This window comes from Larus michahellis, chromosome 20 (assembly GCF_964199755.1).
Source record: "Larus michahellis chromosome 20, bLarMic1.1, whole genome shotgun sequence".
NCBI lineage: Eukaryota > Metazoa > Chordata > Aves > Charadriiformes > Laridae > Larus > Larus michahellis.
The window spans coordinates 2,656,288-2,679,169 of NC_133915.1; the positions used below are offsets into that span (position 1 = coordinate 2,656,288).

The window sequence follows — 22,882 nt, forward strand, 5'->3', positions numbered from 1 at the left end:
CTATTTGCAGTGATACATAGTTGAACCATTTTAAGTTATGTTAGTTAGTCTGAATGCCTGGCGCTCAGGATCTTCATATCCTTTTCAGTTGCTTCTTACCTTCCTCCTCTCACTGTCGTGTCCCCCCCCCCCGCCATTTATTTTTTAGGTGCTTTTCCAAACCAGTAATCTGTATTTTCTGAACCTGGCTAGGGAAATGCATTATAAGATGAATTAAAAGGCTTATTAATTACAGAGCAAGTCAAGCGGGACTTGCTAGTGCTCTGGAAAGGAAGTGATTTCACAAGTTAAAGGGTTATGGCGACTTCTTTCCTATCAGCGGGGGCTTGGGGCAGAGAGCAAGGCTGTATATTCCGGCTGCTTGGCAGCGACGGCAAACCTGGCAGCTGAGGCTCCAGAGTGATTCTGGTGAGGTGCAGACGGAGCGAGAGCCGAGCAGGCGATGTGTGGTGCCAGGTTTGTGCCGCGCTGATGCGAGCAGAGCCGTGGCATCACGCACGCAGCATTTCTTTGCTCGCTGTGGCATGTAACGCGTGGAAGCGGTTCTGCCCGGGGGCCTGTGCTGGAGCCTGGAGGAGTTGGTGTAAGGACTCGCAGTGCCTTCAGTCACTTGTCTTGCGAACTCTCAGATGCATGAACTTCAGCAAAGCAATCTGTCAGGCTGTTACTGTTGCTGCTGTTTAGAAAATAGAATAATCAGGCGAAGCTTTCCGTTTTACGTGCACATTGCCTGTCTGGTTTATGCCAAAGTGTAGGACCCAGAAATTTGCTTATGGTGTTGTGAAGGAGAGAGCCATGCTTTTTTACAGTATTAAAAATACGCCTTACGGAAAAACTTATTATGCAAATAACTCAGTAGATGTCCTGATCTGCATACCTCGTTTGGTGTAATTCAGCATTGGCTGCAATCCGGTTGGACTGATTTATACTAGCAGAGAACTTGATTCCATATTTGTAAATCCTGCCTTTTGTTTTTCTGTTGATTAAGGACGAGCCTAAACAAAATCCATTCACACTCCTTCGCTAATGTTTTCTCAGCTTCAAAAATGTTGTGCTTTCTACGCTATTCCCAAACAGAAAGACAATTTCTTATTGCTTGTTCAGTCATTGGTGTGGTGAATCCCGATATGGTGTTTGGAGGAAGAATCACCCGGGCTGGCAGCTGGGCAGAAACGAAGAAGGCTTTTTGCTCCCGTCTCTATTCGCTAATAGAAGGCAGAGATTAAGAGTGAAACCTCCCGTCTTGCAAAATGCCTGGTTGCTAAGTTGTCTTGGATCTGCTATTTCTGGCCCACAAGGGTTACTTGTAAGCGTGGGCTGGCTTTCAAAATATGCAGTTATAGAGACTCCCAGTCGCTGATGAATCTTTGCAGTGCAGGAATCCTTCCTCCGAACAGCTGTTGGTGCTGCAGAATGTCTCCCAAGAAAAAAATTTGGTGGTTTTATTTTTAAGGACTTAACATCTACGGAAAAAAAAAATCCCCATTGGCTCTACTAGCACCTGGCCAAGTCTCTTAAAAGCCTCGTGGTGGCCATTTCCCAAGGAAGGTTGTTCCTTATCGTGTCAGATGGAGCTTTGCGCTGAGGGTAAAGGACACAGTTTGCCTTTGGGAGCGGCTTTGAGGTCTTTGGGCGTTTGCAGGGGAATTGTTGGAGCAATGGGTGGGTTGCTGAGATCAGGACCGGTTGTAGGCAGAGCAGGTTCCTGCCCTGCTCGTTTTCTGGTGTGTTTGTACTGGGAAAGGACTGTGAGTACTGTCACGCTAGGAGAGGGAAGGATCAGGCACCGCTCCTCCTGACTCACCGGAGCCACACCCGGGAGAACTTCTGCAGCTGAAAATAGACCTCAGTCTAGTTTTGGGGGGAAAAAACCTGACACCACCCCCTGTACATAGCTTTGTCCAATGTCCAAATAATAAGCATTAAAGGAATGCAACAGGCATATTAAAGATTCACGTGAATGCTGCTTCAACAAAGCAGAACTTTGCACAGTCCAGGGATGACTCGCTGCCGACTTTTAAGCCCAGCAGTGTATGGGGAGGATGGATGGAGCTCAGCCAGGAGCTGACTAGCGAAGCATCTGCAGATAGGAGTTACCACCTGCCCCATGTTTCTTTTCCCCTCCCCGAATTCACTTCCCTTCCAAAATATCCCCAGTTGCAAGAGATGAGCCAAAAGTTCTGCTGGACACGCTCGGCGTGGGGATTGTCTGGAAGGGAGAGGGAGAAGCTCGGCCTGAGGTCTTCGAGCCTTGGGGACGAGAATAGTGGAAAGCAGGGAGGCTACGCTGGCTTGCACAGACCAGTTCCTGGCAGGTAGTGACTTGCCAAGCCCAGCTCAGGTCGAGTGGTGGGGAGCTGGGAGCCTTAATGCTTGGAGTTAAGTGATACTGGTGCATACTGGTGGTTTAGGGTTTTTTCTGTCCTCCGTCACTGCCTCTTGAAAGCAGAAGTACTGTAAAGAAATTCCTGGGTTTCCCTTGAGACATTTCATCAGCAAAGCTGAGGCTGTTGTTTATTGTGTTTTGCTGTTGTTGAGTTTTTTTGTTTAAATCTATACCCGAAAGATGGTTGTTGGTTTTGTTTTTAAACTATACCCACCCCCACCCCCAAGTTGGTTGTTGCTGGATTGGATCATCGAGAGATGCCGACGGCTGCGATAGCAAACTATGAATTCAAGGGGTAGCAAGGAGCCCCAGCGTGAAGGCCCAGGTTCGTTTCAACACGCAGCCTGTGTCGTGGCCGCGCGTGCTGCCAGGAGGCTGGATTTGGCCTCGAGCTGTTCAGTTCGCTCGGGAAGCTGCTGGAGGGGAGGTCAGGCCTTGGCGGCGCAGGGATGAATCTGCAGACCAGGGAGATGCTTCCCTGGAGCAAGCAGGATAAATAAGATGTGGGTTCAAGGTATTACCTCTACTAACTGGATTCAGGTTCTCCTTCCTTTCCTTCATTTTTACTTGAAAAATTGTTTTTGGATAATTCTGTGAAACTCCTTTCGATGCCACATCCAGGTCTCACTCAGACGATGCTGGAGATGCATTAGCCTGTTCCCCGTCACGCTCGGAGGGAAGGCCCTTGTGTCTTGCGTGCGTGTGCGTGTTGGCGAGGGGGGATGAGTGTGTCGCTCAGACCTTGCTGTCCTGCACTGCCAGCCGAGGGAGAAAGGGAAAATGCACCGAGGCGCAGCGAAGTGTGCGGGCTTGTTTACAGCCCTGATTCAGGTCAGGTCAGGCTGAATTTCCAGCTAGCGTTTTGGCAGCTTTTATGCTCTTCAAGCACTTTACGCGTAGAGCAAGCTAACCGTGCCCCAGAAGCTAATGATCCTGCCAGCATACATCCAGTGCTTAAATGGTTTTAAATCTCCTTTGAGGGATGGAGGCGGCTTATTTGTATCTCTGCATGTGACCTACGAAATAATGGGACTTTTGGTTATGGTCAGAAAACTGAATTTCAATGCCTGTTAGTCGGATATCCTTCTCACTTCCACCCGTATTCCTCCTAATCCTGCACTGCCAGTACTGTATCTTCAGCGTGATGACTTCAAAGTGGAAATTTCATTTCCATAGTCTCTGAAGCTTACTTTAATGAATGTGGACGAATAATGCTAATTGTTTTTCTTTGCCACACAACCGGTGATCTTAATGAAATAAGACTGGTATGCCCTCAATGCAGTGTTTCATTTCCTGAACAGAACCACTGGTTTCATCTTTTTTTAAAAGCTGTAGCAAATTCTCTGAACTGCCCTGGGTCCTCAGGCACGGCCAGAGGGCCGCAGTTATTGCTGCAGTCCTGCGACAATCTTAGATTCATGCTGGGAAAGGGACTGGTTCTTACCCATTGCCAACTTCAGCATGAACGCACTTAAAGTCTCTCTTCAACGTTTGTAGATTTTTTGCCGTGACGTTTGTACAGCACACGTAACGGGACCAGCTGCCGTGGTGTTAACCTGCATTTTCCGCAGCCTGCTGCAGTATTTTCCGGACTTTCCCTGTATCTCCTCTCCCTTCCAGCCAGCTCAGCACTAGTCATACGTGGTGTTAAGTTTACAATCGTAGTCTCTTGAAGCCAGCGCACACTCAATCTGTAATGCACACTATGCATGGAGCACATAAGTGACATTACGCTCTTAACAGCAAACCCGTGTAAGCAGTCATGACACACAGCACCCGAAGCATGTCTTCAGTGGGACTTAAGCAAGACTGAGCGAGATCTGTTTAATCACTGAACTCTCAATCACTCCAAAGTGGTAATCGGTTACTTTAACTCAGCTTCCACCAAAGACTCTTGTGTTGGGGAGTTGAATTTTTTGTGGTTGTTTTTTTTCCTCATGGTGTTAAATCAAGGCCTTTCGGTACACTGAGAGACTCCAAAGCATTTTTACAGTAGTATCTTAACAGTGAAATCTTGTTCCAGTTCTGAAACACATTCCTGAAACCTGATCAGCTGTGTTAGTGTTTCTAAAAATAAGCCACGGCCTGTAGTTTCCCTTGTAGGTAGGGTAAGTACTGTCACACATACCTAGAAATATTCCCTGTGAAGACAGAGGGATAACGCTGATCCACTGTTCCCTCATCCCTCCTCTCCTAAGGCAGAAATACTCGCTCACAGGGGTGGGGGGACAGGGTGCTTGTTCAGGGCCGGGGGCTCCGGTGTAGGATGCAGCTGGTAGAGCATCACTGCACGCCAAGTCCAGCAGGGAAAGAAACTCCCTTGTTTCCACATGGAGCGGGAACCGGAGCTGAAAGCATCCGTGGTCTCCAGTAACTGTGACAAACAATCTGTGATTCGTGTCCTAGGAGCAGTGTTTCGTTTGCACCACGCTGTTATTAAGGTAATTCTTGGCGGTCTTGCAGATTTGATGGAGTCAAGTTTTGCACTCCGGGTGTGATCATCTGTATTTCTGGTAATCATTATGAAGAAACCTTTGAGTTGTATACTTATGTACATTTTATTAAAACTGTATCTGATTACAATACATCTTCTCTGCTGCGTGTTCCTTCTCCCCTCCCCACGCAAAATATTTTTGCTGGATACAAAGAATCTGGTTTTTAATGAGTTCTTCCTACCCTTGGTAGGTACCGAACTCAGTCTGTCCCTGCTGTTTTATGTGGCCATTGTAAAGTCAGACCGATCTTACTGCTTTGAGCAGAGGCCTTAAGCAGTGGATATTGCAGTTTACTAGGGCGATGCTACAAGACAGCGCAGAGCTATTGAGCCCTCCCTGCAAACCAGGAGCTGCTGCTGCCAGAGAGGAGGTGCAGAACAAACCCATCCCCAGAGAGGATCCGCTGTACATGAGCAAAATCATCTGTGACCACCCGCTGCCATGCCGAGCTGTGCATGTGTTGGGGAGGGGACGACACACGGGGATGTCCAAGAATAGGTTTTGGCAAAGCCCAGGGAAAACGTGCTTTCTTTGAGCACAGCTGCCTGCCAAGGTACAGTGAATCCAGCAAGGAAGGGATGGAAGTTTGTTTAAAGGGCTTGGTTGGATTTTTAGGTTGTATTAGTTAATTATAAGAGAATAATTGCTTGTGCAATCCCAAGCACAAATCTAGGCTGGGCGGCTGGGTGGAGAATGGCTGGAGAGCGGCCCTGAGGAGAAGGATTTGGGGGTGTTGGTGGATGAGAAGCTCAACGTGAGCCGGCAACATGTGCTGGCAGCTCAGAAAGCCACCCGTATCCTGGGCTGCATCCCCAGCAGTGTGGGCAGCAGGGTGAGGGGGGGGATTCTGCCCCTCTGCTCCACTCTGTGAGACCCCCCTGCAGTCCTGCCTCCAGCGCTGGGGCACCAACAGCAGAAGGACACGGAGCTGTTGGAGCGGGGCCGGAGGAGGCCCCGGAGATGCTGGGAGGGCTGGAGCCCCTCTGCTGTGAGGACAGGCTGAGAGAGCTGGGGGGGTTCAGCCTGGAGAAGGCTCCAGGGAGACCTTCCAGCCCCTAAAGGGGCTCCAGGAAAGCTGGGGAGGGACTCTGGAGCAGGGAGGGGAGCCATGGGACGAGGGGGAAGGGTTTTACACTGAAAGAGGGGAGACTGAGATGAGATATTGGGAAGAAATTGTTTGCTGTGAGGGTGGTGAGCCCCTGGCCCAGGTTGCCCAGAGAAGCTGTGGCTGCCCCATCCCTGGAGGGGTTCAAGGCCAGGTTGGATGGGGCTTGGAGCAACCTGGGCTGGTGGGAGGTGTCCCTGCCCAGGGCAGGGGGTGGCACTGGGGGGGCTTTAAGGTCCCTTCCAACTCTAACCACACGGATTCTATGAATAAGCAGGCATGATTGGCCTAATATAAGTGACTTCTGGTCTAAAATCGGCAACACTATAATCTTATTCTAAGGAGGGAAGAGGCAGCTGTGGCACAGGTACGAACTGCAACTCTTCATCTTGTTGAAATTGCAAATGTGTCTCCTTCCTCCCTCCCTGGGAAGACTCTCTCGTTTCTCGTGCAACACCCCTGCGCATTGGGTGCCATCTGCAAAATCAAGAGCTTCCACCTCAAATATATTGTGCTCAAAACCCATTAAACCTAACCTAATCTCCAACTTCTCCTGCAGCCCCCATCTCTGGAAGGTTTCTGGGCTAAATCGGCAGTTTCTTGATGGCTTGTGAGACTTGGAGGGGGGAAAAGAAGAGAGTTAGAAGGGGCTTAATTGAAACGTAAAATTACTGAAAAGAAAATTGCTTCTCTTTCACCTCAAAAACAGGAAAATGTGGTTCTGAGGGGGCTGTTTCCAAGCCCTGCCTGCATTATCCCACGCTGCTCCTTCCAGAGGGTGATAAATTGACGCTGGCAGTCGGGACACGGACAGTGGGGCCTTATCGCTGTAGAATGTGCTGTAAGAAGTACAGTTCTTCTGTAAGAAGTACAGTTCTTCTGTAAGAAGTAACTTTTAAAAAAAAAAAAAAAGTATCCGTTTAAAAAAATAACCAAGGAAGTGTGTTCCCGCCCGCTGCCGCCGCGAGGGGCCGCGGCCGCGCCTCAGCCGGGGCGGGGCGGCCCTCAGGAGCGCCAAGATGGCGGCCGCGCGGTGGCTCGGGGCTGTCGCGGGGCTGGGCGGCCGGTAGGTTACCGCGGGGCTCCCTCGGCTCGTCGCTGCCCCCGGCCCCGAGCAGGGAGCCCGGCTTTTCCCCAGAGGGATCCTTCCTCTCGTCCTTTCCCCGCGCGGCTGGGGAGGGAGGGGGGTGGCCATGTCGTAGCGACCTGCCGGGCCGCGCCGGACTCTTCCCCGCTCTTCCCCTTTCGTTCCCCGCTGCAGCGGGCGGATGAGGGTGGAGTTATTTCTTCCTTCTCCTCGTTACAGGCGGGCAGCGAGAGGCTGTTTTTTTCCCCCCAACTCCATTACAGTAGTCGGGTGTTAATTCCCGCCGACACACAGGTGCTGAGGGCCTTCCCCTGAGAGACTGTTTCCCCCCCCCCCGCGCACGGAGGTGTGAGTCGTGAGGGGGAATTCCCGCCCCCCGCGCTCAGGGCTGTGCAGCGAGGGGTGATCCCCCCCCCCGACCTGTGCTCTGGGCGGTGCGGCGGGGAGTAATTCCCCCTCCATGTGCTCAGGATCGCGGAACGAGGAGTAATTCCCGCACACACACACGGGCACGGGGTCGTGCAGGCGGGGGCAGTTAACTGCCCCACACGTGTATGCTTAGGACCAAGCAATAGGGGGAAATTCTCCCGCCCTAGTTGCTAAAGACTATGCATTAAGGGGAAATTATCCCGCCCTAGTTGCTAAAGACTCTGCATTAAGGGGAAATTCGAAGGATTGTGTGGTGGACTGAAAAAGGGACTATAATCTTTGTTCCCAAAGCTCAAGGGAGAAAGGAGAACTTTTCTCTTGGGAGACCTTCCTCACACGTCCCGTTGTGGTCTCTCTAGCTGCTGTCAACGCCAAAAAATAAGCAAATAACATGATTTAGACCTTTTTTGTGTTCATGTCTCCCTCACTTGCAGCAGGGAAGTCCATTTCATCTTCTCCTGTTCCTGTGTTTTGAGGAATCTGGGCTTAGGTGTAGTGCTTGTGTTCTCATTGACCACCCCCTGAGAGAATGAGCCACCTCTCTCAGTAAGAGCCCCGCAGATATAATTTAGTTTACCTGCCTTCCCCCCTCTAACTGATAAGGAGGAGAGAAACCAGATAGGAATTAATTCTCTGTATTATCCATGCTGTCTGTGACATGAGGTGGGTTTTGGTTATGTTTTCTGATTTTCACTCTGCTCTGAAATACCTGGATGGTGTTGTCTGTGCGTAAAGTTACAGAAATCAGAGGTGCGAGCAATTATTTACGCTTTTGAAAGTTAGGCCTGTTACTGCATCACTCTGCCTTGCCTTTTCTATTAATGTTTTTTTCTTGTTTCCCCTGTGCTCTCCCCCCTTTTCACTTGGTCTGAGCAGGTGACGCTACCCATACTTTGACTGCTAGTGCAAGTTGTGTGGCCAGTGTGGAGTTGGCCATCTTTTGGCCAGCCTAAAAACCATCTTTTTAGGTGGTCTGGTTTAATTCTGGAAGAGTACTTGTATGGGAATATACTGAATTTCTTTATTTCCCAAAGGGAAGAAATACAGAGAAGCGGACAGGGGTGAGGGACGGCTCGGTACGTGTAGCTAATAGAGTTTTTATCTTTTATCCAATGAGTTGTGCTGGTATTTTTTTTTTTTTTGCGGCAAACTTTTGTGCAAGAGTAGCCATTGCATTACCTTTTTAGCCTTTTTGTATCTTCTAAGAGTCATATAGGAGAGCCTTATGGTTGACCAGCTAAACCCCCAGAGTAGAGGAGTAAATTCTGGCCTTGATTTAGCCTCAGGTGCTTGGGGTTGGATTCATTTTAGCCATCTGTAATCTGATAATTAGGTGTTTAGTCCAAGCTAGATTTCCAGGTGCTTGCTGCTGTCCGAGGGAAGACAAAAGGCTCCCTCAGGGTGATTTATCCTCTTCTGTTCTAGGTAAATAAGGGGATTTGCCTGTCTTTAGTGACTGTGAAGGAGTCTAGATTAATTTTTTTAGGTGGCAAAAATTGGAGAGTTATGTCTATTTTGTTATAAAAGGAGAGAGAGGTAGTGCTGAAAAGGGGGAAAAATAAGGGACGTTTTGCGATTTAAGCTGCGAGCTCGAAACACTACCGGAGAGGTTTAAGGCAGATGAGCGTCTTGCTGAGTTTGGTGTTGCTAGAAGCGTGTGAAATACTCTTTCTGTGGGGTAGTGCAGACTTGTAATCTGGAAATTGTTAATAAAATTATTAAAATCATTTTTCTCTAGGTTCTGTCATATGATGTTAAAAGATCATAATTTGACAACTCAACAGTCTTTCCACCAACTTGTGACAAAGAAACCATGTCTTCCATCTGCAGTATGGCATAATGCAGGTAAATACTAGTTAAAAATGAATAGACGAGCACTTTGTGAGTTTTTATGTCTTGTGGTAATAATGAAAGACTACTATTCTTTCAGAGATCTGGGTGTGGTAACATTTCCTAGGTGGTTTTAATGAAGTGCTAGTGCACCTGGACATTTGGAGCTTGGGGAGGAGGTGTGGATGGCTCGCCCTGTGCTTGATTATACATGATTTTTTTCTGTTATTCAGCTGCTAAGACTTATAAGGGGCTTTGTTTGTGCAAAATATTATTTGGGTTTCCTGCATTTCTTCGTTTACACTAAGATAGAAATTAAATTTATCCCTTGTGAAAGATTTTGTGTTGCCTTCTGTCCTGCTTTAGCTGGTGAGCTCTGCCAGATAAAATTGCTGGCCATCCCCTAGCAGGGATGAAAGCAAAGCCTTTTGTTCTTAGAGCTACAATATTTTCTTTTTTTTAATTTTCCCCCTCTTGAACACACGTCGATGTATAGCGCATCAGTGATATTCTCCAGTAATATTATCTGCAACTTGGTATTACCCTGAAAAAACAATGTTTGAAGATTGAGTTTGATGTACCTACCATTTCTTTTAGTAGACTGTAATGCTCAGGAAAGAAAAAAAAAAAAACCAAACTGAAAAAAGCAATCTGTGAAACTTGCACTGCAGAAAAACACTGTGCTTTTGCACCTGCCTGAGGCATTTAGCAATTGCTCTCCAATGCTGTAGAAGGAAGGGTCTAGGGGGAAAAAAAATCTGCAGGTGCTGTTGTGTGGAATTAGTCACAAATAGAAATCTTATTTAAATGAGTCTGCTCAGGCAGAAGTTTCTTTTTAATTCTGATTTCAGAGAAGTCCAATCTTATCTGGTCCAGCACCATCTTTTCTAGTTCATTTCTAATCAACAGGCAGACTCTGACAAGTCGGCTTAGTATTTTACCCGCTTCTGCAAGTGTCCTACTAAAGTCAGGCTCTATTTGGTGTCTTCTTACCTTGAGCAGATGGCAGAACGGAATAATAAGGAGATACACGGAGCGTTCCGTAGAGGCTTGAAACAATACAGATGTTGATGTAAATACAGCCAGTTACCAACTACTGAATAATAAATTCCAAATGAGTTTTTCACAGCTGTGCAAAGAAATCTCCCGGTTGATTAGTGATTGCAAAACCAGGTTTTAGGAAGATGATCTTCAACTGCAGGACGCTTTTTAAAATACAGTGGCTACCCACGTGGACACCTTTTCCGAGAGCTGAGACAGCCATTTGTGTTTTAGGGTGTTAAAGATGCTAGATGAACAATGTATGATAGCTGTTAATGACCCGTTGCTTTCAAAAAATTGGCAGAGTGCACTCAGTTTACGCCACCCAGATCCCCTGTTGTTGGTTATTTGTTAACTGTGCTGTTAACGTTGGATGTGATTTTGGATGCCAGCTGGATCTGGAAGATGAGTAGCTCTTCCATCCCTATGGATAAAGCTGACTAGTTGCCTGCTCTATCAGTATTATTCTTTTCATGTTAAGACTAAGTACTTCCGTGTGAAGTCTTTTTTCCCTTTAAAAAAAAACCAAACAACAAAAAAAAAGAAAAGAAAATGTGGTTTGTGCATTCTTTGCCATTGTGCAGGTTCAAGGCGAGGGGGTTGTTACCATGAGAGGTACATGCAGTAACAATTTGGCAATTTATATATGGTATGATTTGTCATCTGATACTAGGGTGCTATGGGCAGCTCTTTTTTGCTGCTTTAAATCCCTCTATTGCATGTTTTCTGAAGTTATGTGAGCTTGTTTCTCAAGTACAATTTACTTATAAATATTAGTTCCCAGAGATTTTTGTTTTTAAAATGCATTTTTTCTTTCCTGAATGTTCGTATATTATTGTGTTATTTGATGTGCAGGGAGAGTTAGAAAAAAGGAGATCTAGAAAGAGAATTAGAAGACAGGAAACTGCCCCTAAATGATGTTCAGCTTCGGTGGGACATCAGGCATGTGCTGCGTGGACACGTCTACAGGAAAATACACTATTAAATGTACGCCATTAAATGTAGAATAATAAATTTTAGTCAAGATCAGGCTTTTTTACACTCTTCTAGTGAAAGAAAGACCCATGCCTCAAAAGGAAGTTCTGTAAAAGTTTATCTTTTAAACATCTTTACCAGTGAACTGTAAATAATTTTTTTTAATTGTTCAGTCAGTTCAATTTCTGGAGGATAAGTGATAGCTTAAAGTAATTTTTCACTCTGTAGAAAACAGTATAAACAGGGTGTAGGTCACTGTAACTGTTGTTATGCTTCTGTTTCTTTTTTTATAGTACTGAAAGATGAAATAAAAACCATGCCCCTAAATTATGTGTATCCTCAAGAGAGGGTTAGTAAACCTGATTACGCTTTGAACAGGAAGTGATAATGCTGGAAGAGGGAGTTCCCAGCATCTGAGGATCATAAAATAAAATAAAAAAAGCAACAGAGAAATTAAGGTTGCATCTCTCAGCCTTGAGCAGAAAGCGAGGGTGGTACTGGCCTCATGCAGTTCGATGCTGTTGCAGTAGGGTGCTTTTTAGTAAATAAACGTTAGCAAAAGATGCAAAGACAAGGTTCTGTTTATCGTCTTGTTTCTGTGAGGTGACATGCCTGTGTTTATCGGTCTTCATGTCAGTCTGGAGGCTTTCATGGAACCCATTGCATTGTGCTAATAGCGTTGCAGCACAGGCTGCTGTTTGCTATAGCACAGTGATCACCCGGGCCTTGGCTTGTGAAATAATCAGGATCCCTGACTTTCATTTAAGCTGCTTAGGTCTGATTATTTTTCTTCTTTTTTTTTTTTTTTTTTCTCCTTTTTAAATTTCCAGTAAGATGTATGTTTATTCAAACTCAGGACACACCAAATCCAAATAGTTTGAAGTTTATTCCGGGGAAGGAAGTGCTGGAGTCGAGGACTATGGAGTTTTCCACACCAGCTGCGGCGTTTTGCTCACCTCTGGCAAGGTATTATCAAACACATCATAATTTGTTTGGGGGACCAGTATGGACTGCGTGTCTACAATTGACTACAACGTTTTTAAGCACAGCTTCTGATCATTCTTCTCCTCCTCATACTTGGGAGCAGTTTGATTGGATTTAAGTTTTTAATACCGTTTTACTTGTGCATAAAATTAAAGCTGTGAATATTGTCATTACTAAGCAGTCTTTCTATGCGTCTGTACTCCCCACGGCTGTATCATAGCAGAGTGCCTCACGGTTTAGTTTATGCAATGGGATTGAGTGATGTTATAAGTCAGTATTGTTGAGCAGTTGCTGCATCCCCAGTGAGACCTCTGGCCCTGATTTTGCAAAATTGTTCCTGTCAGAACACTCTGAATTCAGGCAGTTACTTGGAAATCATGCAACTTTTCAGAACGGGGAAATAGACGGCTTAAGGAAGTAGATAATCTCCAAATACTTCAAAATAAATGTAGTAGCTTGCTTCCTTAGGCAGATGGTGGTGGTAACCTGAACTTCAATGGATTTTTACTTAGCAAAAGTTTTACGCCATTTCTGTCAAAGGAAAGCCAGTTTTGGCCGCTCTTTCAGGCTGTATCTGTAACAGGTCTTGGGAGTTACAGCTTTCAATACCAAAATGTGTGATCTGGAGTAAGAATTGCTGAGCAGATAATCGATTCGTATCATCCTGTTATAGAAGGGGTCTGGAGCACCATCACAATAATTGGAATATTTGGAAGTAAACGTTTTTACATGTTTGTCATAGCTCTCACATTAGCCTCTGAAAAGAAACTTAATCTGTTTCATGGGTGGAAGGGCTTCAATTTGAGGGTAAGATCCTGAAATGCTGCAGTAGGTTACCTCCAGAGATCCTAGTTTAAGTCATCTTTGTTTATGTTGTAAGAATTACGTGCAAAAGTAGAAGCTGTTTCATTTGACAGTCTCTCCAGGAAATTGTAGGGTTATCAAACGTGAGCACTGACGTTTCCAAACGTCTCTTGCAGAGTTTGAGAGCAAACAGGGATCTTTAGAAGCAAAGCTCTGTGACTTAAAGAGAAAAATACAATGTGAAAGGTTTTTGAGGACATCAAAACATGTTAGGGGAGTACTGAAGCTCTAGGATCTGATTATGCCAAAGTGCATCAGGTTGCAGAATGCAATCGGCTGTCAGAAAGTGGCATTTTGTTGTTGTATATCTGCAAATAGATGTTTTCATCAAAGACGACGTGTGTGCTAGAATGTGTCCCACGGCAAAACAGCTTCATTATGCGTATTATGCAGGTTAATGGAAAGAAGTTGCCTACTATACATCGTTAAACTCCCGATTATGGTTTTTGTAAATGGAATGCTCACTTATTGTGAAAGGGAATATTCATTTTCCGAAGAAGTAACAAAAGCTTTATGAAGGGGAGGGAGGACTATTTAATTCATCTAGGATAGTTTGATGCATAATTGAACTTGCATAATTTCATTGTTTAACTTTAAAATCCAGTTGGTTTAGCGATATAAAAGCCCAACACCTGTATAGCTGCTTCGTGCGTGGAAATTCTTTCAAATGGGTATTGTGAAATCTCTTCTGTCAATTCTGGTCACGCGTTCCTTTGTGATAAGATTTCCAATTCCTTCATTCATTGCGTTTGGATGTTTTCCAGTCCTTTAGGAGAAAATATCTATTTTTTTTTCCTTAATTACAAAACAACTCTTACAGCCTTATGCTGTATTTAACTCTGGGTGCCTCATACTTTTAATGATTTATTTATTTATTTTACTCTTCAGGAGTAGCATCATTTATTTATTCTGTAGATGAATTAGCTGAGTTTTATTTAACCATTTGTGGAAATTGGTCTTTACGTTCTCGTTCTGCTTTTTATACTTAAAATATTGTCAAAAATATGGTCTTTCCTATGATCTAAATTCTTGTGATGCTTTGGAAGTGTGCTAATTTACCGCCTTGTTGTTGGGTGCTATATGGGCCACCTCAAGCAATTTAGTATGAATCATGAGACTTTACTAAACCTTCAAATTTTTCATGTGTCATACAAAAGACTAAAAATATTGAAGATTGCTCACAAAGTGAGTTGGTGTGTTAAAGCCTTATGGACTGCTTGGCACTAATCCTTTTATTTAATGGCAATAGGATTGAAGGCAGTTATTGTTGAGCACAATTACTTTAAATAACTTGCTTTAATCTGAGGAATATTCCTTGTATTTGCACTAGTCCTGCCTGAAACAATAGGCGCTTACTGGTTTTGATGCTGAGCAAATACATTTTTATATACAGAATATAATTTTGCCTCCAAAGAAGAACCGGAGAGAGAGAAACTCTTTCATTCATCTTGTAGAAAAGTCCTGTAAGATGTGTTCAGTTTTACTACGTACACTGCTTCACAGCAGGATCTCCTGCCTCCTAGTAAGCTCTAGGTGCAGTAATTCTGAGTTTCTCTTAATGGTTCTGGTTTTAGTGGTTATTTTTGCCTAGAAATGTATTCTAGAACGTTTTTTCTGTGATAGATTAAATAAATCCTTATTGCCTGAAATGTGACTGCATTTTGGTGTTTGTGTTTTTTGTTTTGTTTTGTTTTCCTAACAGACAGTTATTCAAAATTGAAGGAGTTAAAAGTATTTTCTTTGGACCAGACTTCATCACAATCACTAAGGTAAGCAGAACAGAGATTCAAATGTACTAAAAGATGGCCATAGAGAAGGTCCTGTTGGATCTTGGACCTGCATAGTGAAAGTACCAAATACAATGTTCACAAGAGGCACAAAGGGAATTTCCTTTAATATAAAAGAAAAAAAGTAAATCGCAATGTATGGATAAGCACTGGAATAGGTTGCCCAGAGAAAGCTTTAGATTCTTTGATCTTGGCAATGGTCATCATTGGGCTGGACGAGGCCCTGTGCAACATGGTCAGCTTGGAAGCTGGCTCTGCGTCAAAGAGGAAGCGGGAGTATACGACCTCCAGAAAACACTTCCAGAGGAGATGGCTGTATGACCCCGATGGTGGGACCGCAGGCAGTGTTGTGTTTGCCCAAGGCGTGGAGCTCATGTCAGCAGAGATAAGGTGTGGTGCGGTAACCATGCAGTTATGCTGTTACTGTGTGAAGAGCATAGGGCAATTCTGTGAATAATAATTTGGCTCAGAATTAAATGGAACCAAACAAACTTGGGTCTCTGAAATGGTTCGGTAAAAATAGGTGCCAAATAATGTATTTAGGAGCTTTATTTTTCACCTGTTTTGAGATAATATTTTAATAGCACTTGTCTTGTGAGCAAGGAAATCTTTCTGTTGACTGTTATAAATTGAGTCTTAGTGAACTTTTTTGGCAAAGTTTGACTTGACAGAACTGTGAAACCAAATCTATGCATTAAACACAAGAGCCCATTATGATATTTGTAACATAAGAAGCAGCTCTGCATAATTATTAGGAGGCAGATACTCGTTTTTATTCTTTTTTTTTTTTTTTTTTTTCCCTTATGATTCTCATAGGAGAGTGAAGACCTGGATTGGAACTTACTGAAACCAGATATTTATGCAACTATAATGGATTTTTTTGCCTCTGGCTTACCTGTAGTTACTGACGAGGCACCTAGGACAGATACAGGTAAATCAAACTCTTCAGGAAGAGGCCAGTATCTGCCTTTGGGTTTAGCTTTTGTGGCATCCAGAAGAGCCTCCACTTCTCCGTCAGAAAAGCGTGCAAGAGGATTTAAAGTGATAACTTCTAGGATTAACACAAGAGAGAATTTGCAGAATGTGTATGTGCTGGCAGAAGCAGTGCTGCGCTGTCTAAAGGAGTTGCTTACCCGTGAATGCAGAGCCTGGTTCTCGTCTGCTGTAGGCTGAGCAGTGTCTCTCCGCAGGAGCTGTGCTGAGCTCTGTGTTTCGGCAGTGTGGACCGTGTTCTGTTACACTTTGTGTGTGTGAAATATTTTTGCAAGTATTGAGGCTGTGTTTAGGAAGCTGAGTGTTCCTGCAGATCCTTTTTGTGTGGGCACTTACAAAGGCTTTTATTTCCCTCCTTAAATCAAAAAAGAGCACCAAAGCTTAATGTCTGTGTCTTAATGATAGGTTTATGGTCTTAAATGAACAAGAAATAGTAAGAAGTCTTTTCCAAACTGTAATAGAAAGTAATTGAGACAAACTTACGATTTAACTCAAGAGCAGTATTTAGCCTTTTATTTTCTCATTTGCAACTTAGCAACTTAAACAATTCTTCCAGTGTTTTAAGGAAGATTATGACTAGTAAATTCCTCTCTGCTCTCTTATGTCTGGATTTAATTTCAATATTGATATAGACTTTAATTTATATGAAAAAGGCATCTTTAAAAATGCTTCTGCAAGACTTAACAGTGAGCTTAAAATTGCATCCAGAGCTGCTAAATCCAGACACATTCCTAATTCTTTTTTTGATGAATTTTTTAGGTTGCTAAAACTTTCCTTCCGAGAACCCTGCCTTAACCGATGCATCCTTATTGAATGTTAGTTTCTGCTTCCTTTGAAAGGTGTCGCTTCTATTGTCTCTTAAGGCCTTTGACTATTGAGAACAACTCTGAACCAATACTGTTTGTTGTCGACAAAAGCCTGCAATGGAAATGAGGATAATGCAGGAAAAGATATTTACTCTGAATTAAAACTTCTGCCATTTGGTTTCAGTCATCTCAGCAATGTTTTTATGCGATTTCATTCTGGATATGCATTATGGATATGCAGTGTTAATAATCATAATGGAATTCTCTCTGGTTCTGATTTGCACGTTTTTCTTTTCCCCAAGCTGCATCAGAAGAAGATGATGAAGTTGTACTGATGATTAAAGAACTGCTGGATACAAGAATAAGGTAAATCAGGAACGTTACTGCTAGGTGGAGCGAGTTAGTCTTGGGGTTTGGATTTATTTAGGGGCCAGTGCATTTTTCTTTGGCTATGCGTGATTTTATGGCTCAGCATCCACTGTGGGGGTTAAAGGGCAAAACTGGCCAGCGTTCAGAATGCTGTTGCCTCTGTTTGAAAACCTTCTGTCTGGTTTTCCTGTTCAAGCAAACTGTATGCTGAACAGAGGCCTTATTGCTGGGTGATTTTAGAACTGTGTATAGTCTTACCCTCCATAGTGTGTTCAAAGAGGTCCATTGGGTTTAAGGTGGTTATTTTTAAGTAGGGAAAACAACAGTCTTTGCTTTTGCAGTAACATTTTTCCCTCTGTTGTATTCATCTGTGTCTTAATTATACTTGTCCTTCCCTTACAAGTGTCCCACAGTAGTTTATACTCTTGTGTCCTACTCTAAAGGAAAAATTTACTAGTGGGTTTCCCTTGCTGTCTGGTCTTCAATGGATTTTGTCCTCGTATCCTGCTTGCATTTTACTGGTTGCAATTTTATTGGTATTCTAACAGAGCTTGACTTTAGAAACTGGTGGTAACTAATGAAGTCTCAAGAGTGACTATGGATCATGTTGTTTACCTGAAGTGTATTTTTATGCTCATTAATTGCGTTCCAATAAGCAACTTGACATTTTAGATGCAGGGGAAGATATCTGACATGTTTCTGAAGCTGTGATATCTGATGGCGGCATCTTCTCCAGCTTACAAATTTCAGGAACCAGAAACATGTATGGGAGTTAAAATCACGGAATTCAGTTTAATTTTTCCAGAAGTTACAATGAACTTGGGTTTTTAAATTTTCATTTTTTTAGATGCTGCATTTTAAAAGTGATATTTAAAAATACCATTTTGGTTATCTCGGAGCTGACGCATGGTATTGGTTCATTTTCCTGAAAGGAAAGAGGGAGAAAGGCAGAAATAAGCTGGCATGTTCTTCCCAAGCATATGTGCTAAGTGTTGAAATGTGTAACCCAAGTTTACTGGTGTATAAAGCCGTGGCAGAAAGTACCATTCGGGAGGCCCTTCTCTTGCTGGGTATGTGGTCGTTTGAGCTCCCTATAGTATGTCAGTCCTTGATTTCCCAGTGGCCTTTCATAACAGTCGTGGAATTTCTGCTTCTCCCCACCTTTTTCTTTCTTTCATTCCCTTCCCCCTGCACTCTCAGTGGACCAAGAAGCTGTTGGTGAGAATATTAGCAGTAGTGTATCTTACTTCATTTTACAGCAGCATGGTTTGCAGAAGCTATATATAAACCACTGGTACGTACAGAGCACTTCTTGTTTAGTCGTTCAAAAATATGTGCAAAGAAGTGGTCAGAAAGTGCAGGATGGAGGGACTGTAGATTTGCAAGGTCTTGTAGTGTGTTTAAAAAAGTTAATTTCAACTAAGAAAAATGGAATTTTTAGTCATGTTCTTTGACTTTTTGGAATGGAGGTGATTTGCTATGGTGAGTTGTTAATAAGTGGGTCAGATTCATAGATTATTCTCTTGGGAGCGTAGCTCTCAAAAGAGTTATTTTGGAAATCAGTATAAAGAGCTTCTGTTAGAGTAACTTGATGGTTTTAGCTTGGTCTGGCAAAATGTTGCTGTGGGGATACAGTTACAATGCTGGGCATTTGTTGCTTGCAAAAGGAGACGAGGCTGCAGAAATGCTAATGGTACTGGGATGTGATTTAGCAGATGCTGGTTTCTTCACCTGTTAGCAGGATTAAGCTTTTATATAGTCGTAGCTTTTTTTTTTTTTCTGTCTTGTGTCAACTATGGTGAACTCTGTATTTATGGGAGCACTTAAGGACTTCTTATCACTGTCCCTAGTCAGGTAACAACACACATGCATTGTGTGGTAGGACACATACCTATTACATTTGGTGCGTAACGGAGGCAATCATCGTTACGTGTCGAGAGGGCCTCAAGGCAAACCCGTATTTCTTTGCAGGCTGAATCAAGCCCTGCTCTAAGGTGCTTAGCCTGGCCTAGAATTTCAACGTCCTATGGAAAAGCAGTAGCCGTCAATGTGAGAGAGTCCAGCAAAGTATGTATTGTTAGAAATTTGAAACAGGTGGTTGTAGAGAAAGAGGGCTTTAGTTACTATTCTTGACAGTTTGTTGTGTGTATTAAATTGAGCTTTACTAAAGATTTTTGGAAGGAAATATATTTCAGCTACACCTGCTTTAAATTGAGTCTTGTGTTCCATCAGGCCGACAGTGCAAGAAGATGGTGGTGATGTTATTTATAAAGGCTTCGAGGATGGGATTGTGCAGCTGAAGTTGCAGGGCTCGTGCACCAGCTGTCCCAGTTCCATCATCACCCTGAAGAACGGGATACAGAACATGCTCCAGTTCTACATCCCTGAAGTAGAAGGCGTGGAACAGGTGGGTTGGTGAGAGATAATAGCTGCTTTCTTTTAAATGGAAAAGAAGGTCCCTTTCCAGTGTGGACAGGCTGACAGTTTAAGCAAAAGTACAGGATGTACAAACGCAGTTTTTCCAACTCAGAAGCTGTATCTTAGCAAAAGATCCAGAACTATGCAAAGTCCTGTGCAACCCTGTGCACCAGAATATGCTGGGGACTGCCTGGTGGAAAGTGGCTTTGCCGGAAAGGGCCCGGGGTCCTGGGGAATGCCGAGTTGAACTTCCAGCTGTGTGCCTTTATGGCAGAGGAGGCTGACGATATCCCGGGCAGTATTAAGGGAAATATTGCCAGGAGGCTGAGGGAGGTGATGCCTCGTTGGAGACTCCCCAGTATCCCAAGTCCCTCTTGTTCTGAGGAGCCCAGACCTGGATGCTCTGTGTTTGCCAGTGATTGTTGCCTTTGTGCTTTGGTGACTTTGTGCGATAATAAGGGACAGGCTTTTGTCCCCTAAAACGCAGCTTCTTTTGCTTTCTCATTAAAAATCTGATATGCTGCAGTGATTGTTCTAGTGGCCTTCATAATAACTTGAGCAGCCTCCTACTATTTCAGCCACATTTCCTCCTGGCATTTTTGATTGCAAGTATTTTCTTACTTTTTTCGTGCGACTGTTGTCATTCCGTGGTGTAGAATAACTGCTGCTCTCCTTGGGTCCAGCAAGGATTTAATGTAATAAATTCTCTATGCAATCCTACGGGGCTGAGAGCTTAAACTGTTCACCTAAGCTACTTCTGGATTTGATTTCAGGTTGTTGACGACGATGATGATGTGGAGAAAGAAGCAAATTCTACTTGAACTAGCATCAGCTATGGCTAAATACATATTCACCTCTTAGTGTACGTAAACTATCTTTGTGACGAGGAGCAACCAAATTTGCCTTTCTTTTCAGAAAAATAGTTCCACTTATATCTGTGAAAATGTATCATCAGTTTAAGCAGTTTGTCCGCTAATTTATTAAATGCTCTGCATTCAAAAAAGAATCCTTTTGCTCTACTTTGTACTCTGTCTTAAGAAAGAAATGTCAGGCTTTAAAATCTCTCCATTGTTCTTTCATACAAAAAAGCTAAAGACTGAAAAAAAGAGACAAGGCAGAAGTGAAGTTTCTTGACTGTTTTTTGTGCAATAGAATTATTAAATGTTTATTCCCCCAAACCTCCTTATGGGGCTTGCAGGACTATCTGCCCTTGCTCTATAATTGGGAAATTCAGGAATGTTAATTTTATCCAGTCTTGTTAAAAAGCTTTTGATTCATATCAGGGTTTTGTGTGAAAAATAACCCATAACTCCAGCTCTTCATTTTAGAGAATGTGGTATTTTCATCACTTGTGGAAAGTTACCTACTTGCTCACTGCCACTGTGCAAACAATAGCAACAAAAATGAAAAATGTGAGTTGTTTGTTATAAAAATTTTATCTTTTAAAATAAATGTTAGAAGATGATGATCCTTATCAGCTTTAGTAAATAGAGAGACTAATTAGCTTACTTGGAAGTAAAATTGTTCAGCCACCATTAGTGGTCTGTTTAAACTTGCAAAAGTGATTTCTCAACATAGTGCTCCAACATCAAGATGAATGTGCAGCGCTTAAGGGCACAAATTACATTTGTAGGATAGCAAAGAAAATTAATGTGTTTACCTGTGCCGTATCCTGTTTGTTCCTTCTGCAGTGCCAAAGAGTGCAGCGTATGCGTAACTTGGCCGCCCTGGCTGAGCAAGGGAAGACGTGGCAGAACGGAACAAGTTCCTGGTTGAGAGACTATGAGAACAGAAATATTTATTGTCCCGAAATGAAATACGTAAATCAGGCTTTGCAAGTACTTCTGTTTACTTATGCGTGTAGGATTTACTTTCTTCCTGGTGCCTAGCTTTAGCAGATGGCTCTGCTAACGGAAATACTGTTTCTTCTTTGCGCTGCCACAGTCGAGCTGAGTTTGGGGTCGTTATTTCACTTATGGTTATAGTTGTATTCCCTCTGTGCGAGGATTTCGCAGCCTCCGGTGTGTTCCCCTCTTTCGCGCCTTGCCAGTGTAATTCCACTGAGTCCCTAAACAGGATCAATTAAGTCAGAAAATCTTTTATATAGCACGCAGATCAGCATGTGGTAACCATAAACTTAATATTACTTGTTAGAAATTTGAAATTAAATATTTTAGCAAAATATTTCTTCAGATTTCATGGAGAGTAATAACCTACAGTGATTTAAACTACCCTCTCAGGATTTGGAAATTAGTTTGAAATGACCATATTTTCTTTACCCTTTTATGAAGTACGCAGTGCCTGATCTTACAGGTATATTGATAACAAAATTCCTCTCGAGGGTAGCCTCAGACTATCCAAAAGAGAGCTTGTGCAAACGTTATCGCCATGTTCTTTGTCAGCAAACCATAGAATGGTGAGGAACGTTTCTCGAAAATAGGGCTTTTTAGGCCTAATTTGTCAATTTAATGCACTATATAAGCCAAAACCGAAACAGCAAAGTAGCTGTTTTGTGTGTTAAATAAAATGTTATCTCTTAAAGGCGTGGTCTTTATTATTCAACTAAGCAGTACTAATATCTTCCAGGTCCAGTAAGGATCCAGTTCTGCCACTGTCGTAGTATTTCCAGTCCTGTTTTTAATGGGCTTTTGATTTGTACAAGTAGGACCAAATTAAGCCTGTGCATACTGAGGCTGAAGATGAAGCATCTTGTGATTTTGAGACCGAAGAGATTCCGTGTCCAGCGTGTATGCTGTGTGTCCTCAAGTTCCTCAAGCTCTGTTGTGGAGAGAGAAGCGCGTAACGCTCGCATGCCATCCTCTTTTATCCGTTCTGTCCCCCTCCAAAGTAAGCTTTTTAGGGCAGTGGTTGCATTTCTACAGCGTAAAGCAATGGCGGGGCTCTCCAGCTCTGGAAAAAGGGAAGCAGAGGGGAGGGGTTAAGTGCCAGTTCTCACTTGGGGAACAAAACCAAACCCGACTGTATTCGCAGCATTAACAATAACCATAAACTCTAATGCTGTGGCAGCCCAGTGTGGCAAAATTGTCAGCCCAAACCGTTAGGAGTTTGTGAATCTTCCAAGCTCTGTCTGGAATAGCTTAGTGCATGGAAAGAATTCCTGTTAGCGAGAGGCGTCCCGTCTCCTCCACTCACCCAAAAGACCTTTCACATTTCACAGACGCTGAGGCAAACAGGGGAGTGACTGTTCAACGTTTAGCTGAGGAGTTAACGTGGTGGCCTGCGTGCTCTGTGGCGGTATGGTGTGGAATGGGATGTTTTTGCTGTTCTTTTTTTAAAGTGGGCCCTTCAGTTA

The 22,882-nt window shown here is 43.4% G+C and overlaps 1 protein-coding gene across 5 annotated transcripts; it reads left to right on the top strand.

Moving 5' to 3' along the window:
* The first annotated feature begins 6,866 nt into the window (after window positions 1-6,866).
* On the top strand, window positions 6,867-22,110 carry NFU1 (NFU1 iron-sulfur cluster scaffold). 5 transcript variants are annotated; one of them, XM_074563705.1, is made up of 9 exons: window positions 6,867-7,052; window positions 9,241-9,347; window positions 12,179-12,314; window positions 14,899-14,965; window positions 15,800-15,914; window positions 17,085-17,148; window positions 19,384-19,558; window positions 20,343-20,431; window positions 21,261-22,110. In XM_074563705.1, exons 1-8 carry the CDS (start codon window positions 7,006-7,008, stop codon window positions 20,388-20,390), a joined length of 759 nt encoding a protein of 252 aa, XP_074419806.1. In that variant the 5' UTR covers window positions 6,867-7,005; the 3' UTR covers window positions 20,391-20,431; window positions 21,261-22,110. The 5 variants fall into 5 exon arrangements, with proteins under 5 accessions (XP_074419806.1, XP_074419805.1, XP_074419809.1 ...); XM_074563708.1 differs by having other exon boundaries at window positions 6,977-7,052; window positions 12,205-12,314; XM_074563704.1 differs by lacking the exon at window positions 21,261-22,110 and having other exon boundaries at window positions 6,868-7,052; window positions 20,343-20,575.
* The last annotated feature ends 772 nt before the right edge of the window (window positions 22,111-22,882 follow it).

Bases quoted from the DNA above. Each gene is read 5' to 3' on its own strand.
- NFU1 (XM_074563705.1), top strand. From the start codon at position 7,006: ATGGCGGCCGCGCGGTGGCTCGGGGCTGTCGCGGGGCTGGGCGGCCG. The intron at 7,053-9,240 runs GTAGGTTACCGC...ATTTTTCTCTAG, and splicing joins GTCGCGGGGCTGGGCGGCCG to GTTCTGTCATATGATGTTAA. The intron at 17,149-19,383 runs GTAAATCAGGAA...GTGTTCCATCAG, and splicing joins CTGCTGGATACAAGAATAAG to GCCGACAGTGCAAGAAGATG.